This window comes from Sus scrofa, chromosome 12 (genome assembly GCF_000003025.6).
Source record: "Sus scrofa isolate TJ Tabasco breed Duroc chromosome 12, Sscrofa11.1, whole genome shotgun sequence".
NCBI classification, from domain to species: domain Eukaryota; kingdom Metazoa; phylum Chordata; class Mammalia; order Artiodactyla; family Suidae; genus Sus; species Sus scrofa.
Genome location: NC_010454.4, coordinates 27,032,317 through 27,045,697, shown reverse-complemented (window position 1 = coordinate 27,045,697; position 13,381 = coordinate 27,032,317). Strand labels below are relative to the sequence as shown.

General features: G+C 42.8%; 1 protein-coding gene across 2 annotated transcripts; it reads left to right on the top strand.

Annotated features, from left to right (window-relative positions):
• On the top strand, positions 1,021-6,691 carry LOC100626580 (ankyrin repeat domain-containing protein 40-like). Of its 2 annotated transcripts, none has more exons than XM_021067193.1 (5): positions 1,021-2,012; positions 2,651-2,748; positions 4,051-4,131; positions 4,667-4,851; positions 6,519-6,691. In XM_021067193.1, the coding sequence occupies exons 2-5, from the start codon at positions 2,709-2,711 to the stop codon at positions 6,660-6,662; spliced, it is 450 nt and encodes a 149-aa protein (XP_020922852.1). In that variant the 5' UTR covers positions 1,021-2,012; positions 2,651-2,708; the 3' UTR covers positions 6,663-6,691. The 2 variants fall into 2 exon arrangements, with proteins under 2 accessions (XP_020922852.1, XP_020922851.1); XM_021067192.1 differs by having other exon boundaries at positions 1,023-2,012; positions 2,606-2,748.

The following is a 13,381-nucleotide window of genomic DNA, read 5'->3' as shown; positions in this document are numbered from 1 at the left end:
ATACCTGTTTCCCACTGAGAGGAACCTGGCTCCCTAGAGAAAAGACTGTTTCCAGGGCTGGGGCAGGGGGAAGCACAAGTTAAGCCCAGAATATCTTAATGTGCCAGGAAGTGAGAAAGTGCTCATAAAATTATGGATATGGACAGGATTACAGGATATGGGAAAGAGCTGTAAGAAGATACTGTACAAAGTTGGGATAATGTGAGCATCAACATAAATAATGGTAATAATGGGGTATAATTCAGAATCCAGGAGCCCATACTGATAATAAATGAATGAATGAGAAGGGAAGTGCTTACAGTAGACTACCAAATTAATGTAGGAAGAATAATGGAATCAGAGCATCACCATTTTGCAATCATCACAGTAGCAACTGATGCAACTCGAAGTCTTCAGTGGATTCTGAAAACTGAAGAATAAAGAGGAATAGAGTATCTGTATGCTTTCACAGTATCTCCCCATAAGCTATATATTAACTACAAAGGGAAAAAGACACTGTACAAAGGAAAAGCTGGCAGATATCTCCTTTCACAAGTGATTAAATTCACTGTCGCATAAGGTGGGACAAACCAAGATGTGCCTCCCATTTTAATGCACTAAGAAAGACACAGCACTTCCCTTCGATTCCTGCAAAGCACATAATCTGATGCTGATTACAAGGAAACATCAAACCAACCAAATGAGGGACAAATGACAAAATTACTCGCTTGGGGACTTCTCATTGTGGCTCAGCAGGTTGAGAACCCGACTGGCATCCCTGAGGATGTGAGTTCTATCCCTGGTCCCGCTCAGTGGGTTAAGGATCCAGCGTTGCCACAAGCTGAGGGGTAAGTCCCAGATCTGGCTCAGATCCTGCATGGCTGTGACTGTGGTGTAGGCAGGCAGCTGCAGCTCTGATGTGACCGCTAGCCTGGGCAACTCACCACAGCTCATGGCAACGCTGGATCCTTAACCCACTGAGCAAGGCCAGGGATCAAACCCGCAACCTCATGGTTACTAGTCAGATATGTTTCTGCTGCGCCAAGACAGGAATTCCAACACCATTAAACTGTTTATACTAGAGCATGTAATACTTTTATTTAAAAAGTAAAAAAAATAAATTTAAAGAAAAGAGTGTCCCCCCCCACTGCTGTATTGTTGAGTGAACATGAGAACGAGTGAACTGGTGAATGGGGAGTGGACTAGTTAATGGGCAAAGCAGGCAGCAACCTGGAAACAGAATAGGCGCCATCAAAGCACAGGCACTTTCCTCTCCAGTGCTTCTGTCCTCAAGTCCACGTCCACTCAGGCGAGGGGCACAGGGTGCTGACGCCCTGGCAGCCAGGCTGGCCAAAGGGTATTTTCTTCCCCTCTCTTAGGAGGCCAGGTGGATCCCTGCTTTTCCTCCTCTCTGTGCAGCCGGACCAGAGGCCATCAGGTGTGCTCGGGAGGTAGCATCAGGCTGGCACCAGGTGCCCCAGATCTAGCCCCAGGGCCGTGCCCAGCTGTCCCCGTGACCATGGGGGAGTATTTCCCTGTCTTGGGCCTCCGTTTCCCCACTTGCACCTTAAGCAGTTTGGCCAAATCCATGATTCTCAACTTTGGCCACACATTAAAATCAGCAAGGGACCTTTTAAAAATTCCAGGGCCCAGACGGCACCAAAGATCAATTAAATAGGATTCATCAGAGGGTCGGATCCAGACACCCACAGTTTTAAAGGCTTGGCAGGTGATTTCAATGCACATCTAAGTTTGAGAACCTATGGCCTCTGATCTCCGAAGCTCCCTCTAACTTCATGATGCTGAGGCCCACCTGACGCCCTGTCTTCTGACATTAGAGAGTTAAATGAAATGGGAGAGTCACCCCGAACATGTGAGTTCCTACCTGCAGCCCTTTGAGGCAGCAGCCCTGCCCAGGACTTTGCCCAGCCCCACCCAGACCTCACTGAAGCCCTTGCTCCAGCCCCTGCCTCCTCCATCTTAACATTAGGGATCAGGAATTCAGGATCCTCGCCAAGGTGGAGCGTCCCCAGGTATGAACCAGGATGTTCTTGCTTTCTTTTTTTTTTGGTAATTTTTCTTTTTAGGGCCACACCTGTGGAGTCCCTGGGCTGGGGTCAAATTGTAGCTGTAGGCACAGCCACAGCAACGCTGAATCTGAGCCGCCCCTGTGACCTGCAGCAACGCTGGATCCTTAACCCACTAAGCAAGGCCAAGGAGTGAACGGGAACTCCTGTTCTTGTTTTCTTGTCACTCACAACTGTGGAGGAAGGGACTGGGAGAAAAGGGAGAAAAAACTGGGGAAGAGAGCCTGTTTAATCAAAGATTCTAAGTGTTTAGCTTTTCTTATCCTTTGAGGTAGTAGCTGCTAACCTTTTCCAAGGAGAGCTGTGCCTCCGAAGCCTCCCCTCCCAGAGGCCCTCGGGTGGGCACTATTGACCTGCACGGCTGCCAGGTGGACACAGCCTGGGGAAGGAGCCTTGAATCTCAGTCCCTTTCTCCATTTGCGCCATCCTGTGCACATCATACAACACACCCGAGCCTTAGTTTGCCTGTCTGTAAAATAGGCCAACCCTTGCCCTATCCCACCAGCCATTGGCAAGAATGGATTATTGTTTCATCACAGACAGATGCACTGAGGCTTTAGAAGGTGCTTTTATCTGATTGGGAGGGAGCTCAGGCATCAATGCGAGAGGGGCTGCTGATCTGAGAGACCGCAGAGCTGATCCATGGCAGAACCTCAACAGGACAGGAGGGAGAAGCCTGCAGGTGAGTCTTTAAGTCCTGTCTCCAACAGGATCCTCAAGGAGGAGAGGGGAGGGGCCAGAGGACGGGAGGGGTGGGGTGCCCTCCCCCACTCTGCCAGTGGTGTAGTCTACAGCAGAGGAAGCCGGCCAAGGGTCCTTTCAGGGGGAGGCAAGTATCAATAGTTCTAAGAGCAGCCAGCCAATACTGGTGTTCAGGATGTGCCAGGAGTGGTTAGACTTTCTTTTTTCTTCTTCTTTTTTTTATTTTTTTAAATTTTTTTTATTTTTCTTTGGCTTTTTGCTATTTCTTTGGGCCACTCCCGCGGCATATGAAGGTTCCTCGGCTAGGGGTCTAATCGGAGCTGTAGCTGCCAGCCTACGCCAGAGCCACAGCAACGCGGGATCCGAGCCGCGTCTGCAACCTACACCACAGCTCTCGGCAACGCCGGATCCTTAACCCACTGAGCAAGGGCAGGGACCGAACCCGCAACCTCATGGTTCCTAGTCGGATTCGTTAACCACTGCGCCACGACGGGAACTCCTTCTTGGTTTTTTTTTAAAGTGGCCGCACCTGCGCCATAGGAGTGGTTATACTTTCAGTGCACGATCTCATTTGCTTCTTACAACCTTGTGAGGTAGAAATCAATCCCATTTTCCAGATCAGAAAACAGGCTCAGAGAGGTTAAGTAACTTGTCAAAGCTGTCACGGCTACTAAATAGTGGTGAGAAAAATTCAGATCTCAATCTGCCTGACTTCAAAGGACATCATTTCCGACCTCTGTAAGAGACCCTGTCCACCCAGGGGCCATCTTAACCTGACAGATTCACCAGAGAATAAAATGCTTTTACACGTGGTAGGCCAAGCACAGTGCCAGGTGGAGAGGAGGCTTGGAAGGATATTCTGAGTATGTCAGAGGCCTGGCACCTGGTAAGCTTCCTCCTTCCCCTTCCCTCTAGGTGAGAGAAGGTCTCCTCATAAAGGGACTCTTCTAACGGCAGAACCCTGCTACAGAAGTGGAAGCACAAAGCCCTCAGCCTTCAAAGCCTATTGAAGTAAAAACTTAAGCACACAGATTATAAATATTTTTCTCAGATTACATACCACTTAAAAATAGTCTCAGTTCCTTTTCATGACTTAAGCAGTGATGAGGGAAAATTACTCTTCAAGTCTGAAGGTAATTACTGCCCTTTTCGTAACTGTTTTTTCCCGTGAGAGGAGCTGCAGAGCAGAAATGGAGATGGGGCTCTATTGTCCCTTGTCTAACTGGCAGATCTGGCAGAGAACTAAATGCTGAGATGCTGCTGTTTCTCAATTCTTTCTCAGATGAATATAAACAAGAAGGTTCAAAACCACAGTTGCCAGCTGATGATCCAGATAATGCCAAACCTGATGACAACTGCCCAGGTGAGGACTCAACTTCTAGGCCATATTGCAAAGCCTCATTTACCATTCGGTTTCCTCTACCTTCAGTCAACACTGCTCCTTCTTAGGACACAGTTAAGCCTTAAGATTCGCTCAATGCTACCGTCCTAAAAGATGGCAGAATTATCCTATTTCTCAGAGCCTCTCTCTCATCTTGAAGTCCCAGGGGTTGCAGTAGGAATCAAGAGAATGACCTGCACCTCTCTGCAACAATGGCTTTTTAAGGATATAGAGCCCCAGGGTTACAAATTTCCTTGAAGGTTTCCAAATGGCCAACAAGGTAGACAACGCCTATGTACTGCCTATTTCAAATTGTAGCCTGGCTTCAAACTACCTTTTGGTGGGTATACGGGGGCATACATACCAGAGCTTGCCCAGCAGTCCAAGCCTCAGATAATTAAAAGTTTATATATGCCTATAAAAGCTCCAGATCTACTATGGATTATCTATGCTACTAGAGTTGACAGTGTTGAAAGGCTTTAAAAATGTTTTGTTTCTTTTATGAATAAATTTGTAGGTGATCCAGAGCTGGTGCTTAAAGTCAGAATTCAGAGCCACAAAGAAAATGACTTCATTGAAGTTGAACTGGACAGACAAAAGTTGAGTTACCAAAATCTACTAAAAGTGAGCTGCTGTGAACTGGGGATTAACCCAGAGCAAGTAGAGAAGATCAGAAAGCTACCAAACACACTGCTCAGAAAGGTAGAGTTTACAAGGTTCTAAATATAGATTGGGCTCCAGGTGGGTAAAATTATATTCTGTGAAACCTACCACTAGTTTTTGCATTTCTAATATGAAGACAAAATCCAAGACATTAGAAATTCTGGCTGCATGATAACCCAGCATGGTAGCTAGGTAATTTTCTATCTGTTGCTTTTACAAATTTGCCTACCTAATTCATCAACTTTTTTTTTTTGGGGGGGGGGTCTCTTTGTCTTTTTTAGGGCCGCACCCTCAGCATATGGAGGTTCCCAGGCTAGGGGTCTAACTGGAGCTAGAGCCGCTGGCCCATGCTAGAGCAATGCCAGATCCAAGCCACATTTTCAACCTACACCACAGCTCACGGCAACACCAGATTCTTAACCCACTGACCAAGGCCAGGGATCGAACCCGCAACCTCATGGTCCCTAGTTGGATTTGTTAACCACTGAGCCACGAAGGGAACTCCACAAACACTTTTAAATTGTCTGAATTACAGCTAATACTCAAATTTAAGACCCTAGCTTACTACATATAGCTGGCCTCCAACTTCGGCAAAACTGGTCCCCAAAACAGAAAACACAAATCCACTCTTAACTGCTTAACAAGTCAGCCATTGCAATCTCAGGAAACAAAATTTTGAGGATTTTAATATATTTTACAGATTTAAAACACAAATCTCTTGGGGAGTTCCCGTCGTGGCGCAGTGGTTAACGAATCCGACTAGGAACCATGAGGTTGCGACTAGGAACCATGAGGTTGCGGGTTCGATCCCTGCCCTTGCTCAGTGGGTTAAGGATCCGGTGTTGCCGTGAGCTGTGGTGTAGGTCACAGACGTGGCTCGGATCCCGCGTTGCTGTGGCTCTGGCGTAGGCCGGTGGCTACAGCTTTGATTCGACCCCTAGCCTGGGACCCTCCATATGCCATGGGAGCAGCCCAAGAAATGGCAAAAAAAAAGACAAAAAAAATAAAATAAAATACAAATCTCTTTTTAATTTCAGAGGAAGAGTCTCATTTGGGGGGGCATTTTTTTTAAAGCAACTTTCTATTTATATATTTTGTTTTACTTATTTATTTATTTATTTTGTCTTTTTGCCATTTCTTGGGCCACTCTTGCAGCATATGGAGGTTCCCAGGATAGGGGTCGAATCGGAGCTGTAGCCGCCAGCCTACGCCAGAGCCACAGCAACGCGGGATCCGAGCTGCGTCTGCAACCTATACCACAGCTCGCGGCAACGCCGGATCCTTAACCCAGAACTCCTAAAGCAACTTTCTTACGTCTGACTTGGCTAATAGTATATTCTTTTTCAAATATAAATGGTGTGGAATGAACATACTTTCTAGTTTTTTTTAAATGCCCTGCCCTAGGGAGGGAGCGGCCCTAGAAAAGGCAAAAAGACATAAATAAATAAATAAATAAATAAATAAATAAATAAATGCCCTAAAGTTTCTTCTTGGGCAGTATCAAATTTGGACTTTTATTCCCCTTGGAAACCTGCAACATGGACTGGGAGGGAACAAAGCCTAGAAAAAAGAATTCTCAGCTGCTAACTTATTTTACCATGGATAGACAGTGTTTGAAAACAATGCTTGGCCAATATTATTAAGCCTTTTCATCTTAACTTCATGAGTTCTTATGAATCATTGTATATTTTGTTTTCCACATTAAGGACAAAGACATTCTAAGACTACGGGACTCTCAGGAAGTAGAACTCATTTTAAGGAAAAATGGAAGCTCTGAACCAATAGAATACACACCATCCCTTATAGAGAAGCCCTGCTACAACAGCAATGCTGCAAAACTGACATACTAAGAAACCTGAGAAATAAAAACTGGAATCAATTATTTTGTAAATAATGAAGCCTGGATGCATGCATGTATCAGTTTGCTAACCTCATGTGTGTACTTCAGAAATTATTACATTTCCTTGTCTCCAACTACTCTGGGCTGGGAGAAGAGGACCTCAAAAAGTTCTTGCCGAATAGAACTATTAAAACTCCTAAGTACGATACTTACCAACAAGCTTGTTTATAAAATTGTACCCCAATCCTATGCACTCCTGAGATTCACTCAGGACAAACTGCCAGGATCTGTTCGCATGAACTCCATTAAGGGCAGGGTGAAGCTGATGGAACTAGGAAGGTCAGGACCCACTTGGCACACTGGTTCAAAGCTGTTTCTAAAAGCATTTTGTACCATTACTTCCTTTTTACACCATTTTAACTTACCCATAAAAGAACAAGACTTACACAACTTGACTAACACCTTTAAGGCTAAACATCCAACTTGCAGAAAAGCCAAGGCACAGCCCAAAGCATTGAACTTTACCAAACAGGTGAAGAAGAAAAAAAGGTTGGTAGCCTAACAACTAGCTCCAAGATGGGCTGTGATTAGATCCTATGCTACATTCTTCTCTACCAGTCTACCTGGAATCCTTCTGGGTCAACTCACCAACTTCTAGTTAATAACTGGTTGTACCTTAGGAGCACTCATGCCTGACTCCATATACCAACACTTATTAACAGACACCACATTGTCACTTCTTTTCACACCATGTAAAATCATCTCTAATCCTTACAGAACAGAGGAATAAGTAACAGACTCCCTGGGCAAGTCTTTTCCAGAAGAGGAATGAAATAGGGCACTGTTCCCCATCTCCAAATTCTCAACAGCTCACAGCTTCGATGAAGGGTGAAGGGGCCCCGGGGGGGCGTCAGATCAACACTTCTCTCACCCTTTTGCCTAATGAGTGGGGAAATGTTGATTAGTGCAGGTACAGAAGTATATACTATTTCATTCATGAAATGAGTGAATACGAACCCTGAACCTGTATTTTACTTAATATCCACGGGATTATCGTAGGAGGACCTGAGCACTGAAGCCTGGTACCTAAGCCACATTTTTAAGACAGCATGGCCCCAAAGGAAAGCCAAGTCCATTGCTACGACTGTGATAGGGATGTTTGGAGGTCAGTCTCCAAGTACCACCTCCCCAAGGTATTTTCAACTGTTTTAATTTTATTTTTTTTTTTTATTTTTATTTTTTTTGCTATTTCTTTGGGCCGCTCCCGCGGCATATGGAGGTTCCCAGGCTAGGGGTCAAATCGGAGCTGTAGCCACCAGCCTACGCCAGAGCCACAGCAACGCTGGATCCGAGCCGCGTCTGCGACCTACACCACAGCTCACGGCAACGTCGGATCGTTAACCCACTGAGCAAGGGCAGGGACCGAACCTGCAACCTCATGGTTCCTAGTCGGATTCGTTAACCACTGCGCCACCACGGGAACTCCCAACTGTTTTAATTTTAAAAGTTATTTTTTTGGCTGCACCCATGGCACGTGAAAGTTATCAGGCCAGGGATCAAACCAGCGCCACTGCAGTGACAACACCAGATCCTTAACCCACTGTGCCACAAGGGAACTCCTCGATTTTGTTTTTTAAAAGGATAAATTTAGGCAGGGGTTCAATTGATTAATGGCCCCAAATTACCATTTGTGGAAAAGTGAGATTTTAGCTTTTTAAGTGACACAGAATATATTTGAAAAAAATTACTGTTGGGAGGAAAGCTTACACTAATAGCAGAAGCTGCACAGGTGCAGTACAATAAAATCCAGGGTAGTAATTTAAATACCACAAAGGAGATAAGCAAACTTAATACCCATCCTCACTCCAATATGGCCTACACCAATAACATACTTATTTTCTATAACCGACCTAAGTTTTAAGGCTACAAATTAATAATACCAAGTTTCAAGAGTAATTTTTATCATGTACTTCATAGATTTTTTTTTTTTTCTTTTTCTTTTTAGGGCTGCACCCACAGCATATGGAGGTTCCCAGGCTAGGGCTCTAATCAGAGCTACAGCTGCCGGCCACAGCCACAGCAACCCCAGATCCCAGCCGCAACTGTGACCTACACCACAGTTCATGGCAACGCCAGATCCTTAGCCCACTGAGCGAGGGCAGGGATTGAACCCGAAACCTTATGGTTTCTAGTCAGATTCATTTCCGCTGCACCATGACGGGAACTCCTTCATGCATAGATTCAAAAAACTAATTACTGAGTAAGGTGCATTTCCCCTCAAAGATTTTTATGTCATTTTCTATTTTTAAGTTGTTGAAATCTATCAGTTATCAGATTGCTATCCTTAAGAGTTCCAGAACATATTTAGGCTAAAACACAAAATGATCTAGAACTCTGTTGTTTATATGTTCACCTAGAATGGAGTGACTCACAGCATTAGAAGTCCTTCCATATACACAGCTCACAGGCCTGAGGGAGTCACGATCAGGGGAGCAGACTCAGTGCACCAGGGGTGGGAGCTGTCCCCATTCTGTACACTGATGTATCCAATAGCACCTAGCACTTACCAGCACCTAATGTGCTGAATAAACCCATGGCTGAGATTACACCATGAGGATTAAGTCTCACCTCAAACACGTGGTTGCATGGGGTAAGAGGGCCACTGCTGATACAGGGCCTTTAGCTACATGAATTTTATGCACCTTCAAACCACTTCCCCCTCAAGGAGCAAATATTTTTAAACACTTCATAGTACCCCTATTAAGAGTAGAACAAGGAGGAACTCCCGTCGAGGCTCGGCGGAAACGAATCTGACTAGCATCCATGAGGACATAGGTTCGACCCCTGGCCTCACTCAGCAGGTTAAGGATCCGGTGTTGCCATGAGCTGTGGTGCAGGTCGCAGACTGGGCTCTGGCGTAGGCCAACAGCTACAGCTCCAATTTGACCCCTGGCCTGGAAACCTCCATACACCGTGGGTGCAAAAAAAAAAAAAAAAAAAAAGAAAGAAAGAAATAGAACAAGGACAAAAAGGCACCCTAAAAAGACAATCTAACTTGAACAAAGGGAAGGACACACTGGCTCTTCTCACTCTAGCAATTTCCCTCCCAGATTTATTCCAGATGGCATAAATCTGAGAGAAAAGCTTCCTTGGAAGCTACTTACCAACAGCAACTCCCTGGCTGACACCCAAATGAAAATTACATCAACATAAAAAGATATCACAAAGAAAACATACACTTAGGTCTCATTTCTAGCTTTAAAAACCACAATTAAGACCCTTAAATCTGGCACTCAAGAACCAGTACCCTTTAATCTGTTACCCATCTAAGATTAATTTCATGAAATACATTTATCTATTTTACTACTTACTACCTACACCAAGACCTTTTCCCATTTTTTAAAATTTAAATTTTATTAAGAAATATCATACATACAAGAGCACATACACATACAGTTTAAAAGAGAAACCACCCACCCAGCTTCAGCAATCACCAGTTCCTCTGAAGGGTGCTCCTTGCCCTCCGTGATCCACCCCCCTCCAATGCACTGCACTGTGAATCACTTCCTTGCTTTTCATTTACCATGTATTTAACAGCCTGGTTTTGACCTTTACAGAAAAGGAACTATAGCGGATGTATTCTTTTGCAACTTGCTTTTTTGACCACTGAGATTCATCCATGTTCACATGTGTAGCTGTAGTTCAGTCTGACTTCTGTGGAGTTCCACTGTAGGAAGATTCCACAATATAAATCCAGTGGACCTGTTGGGCATTTGAAGTCTTTCCAGTTTGTTTCTGTCTCCTTTTCTTCCTATTTCAAACAATGCTGTCATGACATCTTTATATCCATCTCCTGGCACATACGTAAGAGTTTCTCTAGGGTTAAGTATAAAGAGGTGGAACAGCCACAAGAGAAGTCATGGCACAATATGCCCAACTGTTTTCCAAAGCTTCTTAAAGCTGTTGACAACTGACTGGGGATGAGTGAGAGGAAAAAAATAGATAAACTACGAAACTCTCAATCTGCATTTTCAAATTAGGAAACTTAAAAAATCTAATACAGTAATGAAAAATACATTTACTTCCGAAATGTACTTTCGAATACTATATGTTTAAACTTAAAATCGCTATCTCCTATTGTCTCAAATGTTTCTAAATATACTGAGTGAAAACAGCAAGATCAGAACATAATGGTGTACTATCATATATTTTAAAAGATTCATACACAAATTCATACATAAATACTTACACCCACCCCCACCTCCCCACAAAAAACCACTTGGAAAAATAATTCTTAACACTAGTAGCCCCTGGGCAGGACAAAGAGGGACAGGAATAGAAGGGAGACATAGATCACTAACACTTTTGTTGTTTGTTCGAACCATGTACAAGCATTTAAATTGTAACACAAAATTCTTAAAAGGCAGTCACCTGGAGTTCTCTCATTAACAACTAAAAATCAGTCCAAACTCATACTTGAACACAACCCTGAATAAAGTCCCACCCCACAGAAAATATATTACAGTAAGTTCTTTAGTGTTTTTTGTTTCATGCACATTTAGAATCATATTTAAAAACACTCACAAACCTCATCTACAATGCATTTTTTAACAGCAGAGAATGGACACAAGCTCAAAAAATTCTCACCCTAAATTCCTCTGTTTTAACATCTCTAGAAACTTTTAAACACGTGGTTGAACTCAGCCCACATGTGGTCAAAGCATTCTCAGACCTCAGAAATAGCACTGGTTATCCTCTACGACACTAACTATATTGAAGAGACCAGAAAGATCACCTGCAGGCGGGTAATGCTCTAAGTAAAGGAGGGAAAACATCTCTAAGCTGGGCAATAGGATTAGCTCAAGAAGGCAAGAAACGTGTTTTAATCCAAATTGAAAAATTAAGATATCAGTTTGAAGGAAAAATGTCTTAACCAAAAGGGTGATGATGCAGTGTCTCTGCACTGCAGAAGGGCAGATACCAGAACAGCAGACTCAACCAGGTCCCCCTGAGAGGCACAAGAGAAAGTAAGCTACCAGACCAGTACTACAGTTAAAAGTTCATCTAAAAGTCCATCCAATGAACTGTTGTTTAAGTTCTTATCTTTATAAACTGTTAGGTTCTTATCTTTTTGTGAGACATGAAGAAATATTTATAAAAGATGACTTGCTTGACAATAACAAGGGACAGGGACACACAGACACAAAGAATAGCTGCTGAGTCTTACCGGTGATGAGCTTTAATAAAAGTTAATTACACTGTCCCACTTTTTTGGTCTTAAATCTTCCAAAATAAGGTTTTAAAAAAAAACCCTGGTTGCTCTGATTTCAATCTTATCAAGTCATCTTTTGAGTAATAAAAACTGACTTCCCTTAAAGGGTTTTCAAAGAGAAAACACACATTAAGCAACTGACAACCTTTTGGTCTGCTTGAAAGAAATGTACATTATTAGTATATTCGCACACGGCCTCTATATTGGATTTTAATAAATTTGGTTAGTAAGAATCATTTCCTTTTGAACCTGATAAATTTCAGATGTTGAGTGTGACCCAATTTCTCTATCTCCATCATTAAGGCCAGACTTTAGTCACGGACACCTCAAGAGGCTAGGCTTCCCCCTCAAACCCTACATTAACTTCAACAGTGATCAACAGATCTAAGTGTCTGCACATATGAAGATGACAAAGACTTCATAAACTTACTGTATTTCATTAAAAAAAACTTACTGATTCTCCATGAGGCAGAACAAACCTGGCATTTTAATATTCTCCATGATCTAATACCTTAATGGCTAAGTACCTTAATACTTAAGTAAATTTCTTCTGTTTCCTTATTTTTCTTAATACTTAGTAAAAGAATATGGTGAACTATCACTTTTAAGTCCTTTATTCCTACAGCCGTAATCTTTTCAAACTATACAAAGCAGTGTCTGGGATGTGGCTGACTTCGTGTTAGATTCTTTATTCATTTCACATTAATCCTCACTTGAATCAACTCTGACAAACTATCCATCTATTGCTCCAGGATTAGCTACGTAAGCCAGGAGTGAAGTCTCCATAACATCACATACAAAGCCTCTGAAGTGGCAGCTTCACTATTTCCCAAAGCTTGGTGGTAGGTATTTTAAATAAATGCGGCAGCCTATTCTTATGCCTATTAAAATGAATACAGTGGCACAGTGAGGCACTGGGACCATGAGACAGAGACCAAGATTTCCTGTGCCAGTTCTCCATCCACACGGAGCCATTAAGTCCTTTAATGCACTAACTCTCAAGTTTCTCTAGCTAGAAACTGATGGTAATATTTGAAAATTATAAATCTCAAAGAATTGCTATCATACATGTAGATGGGAGGTAATACTTTTATACAGTCGGCAAGCTGACTATAGATAGAAATGTGCTGCCAAATTTGCTGTTATCTCCATCCCACCAACCACCTTAAGCATCAGTTTTTTTTTTTTTAATCTTTATGTACTACACAACCCATGCACATAAATAAATACATTTATAATCTAAGGACCAAGTTAAAAAAATCTTGATAGAGGATATTAAGACCAAAAACTATTTAAAAGGTCTCGAGTGCTCTTCTAACATCATTATTTCATAGCTAGAGGATGACTGCATTTATCAGAAGGATGTTTTGAATTTTTTACTACTAAGGAAATCTCTCAGGGATGTAAAAATATATTCTAGTTCATAGTGTATCTTCATTATTAAAAGCAAAATTCAA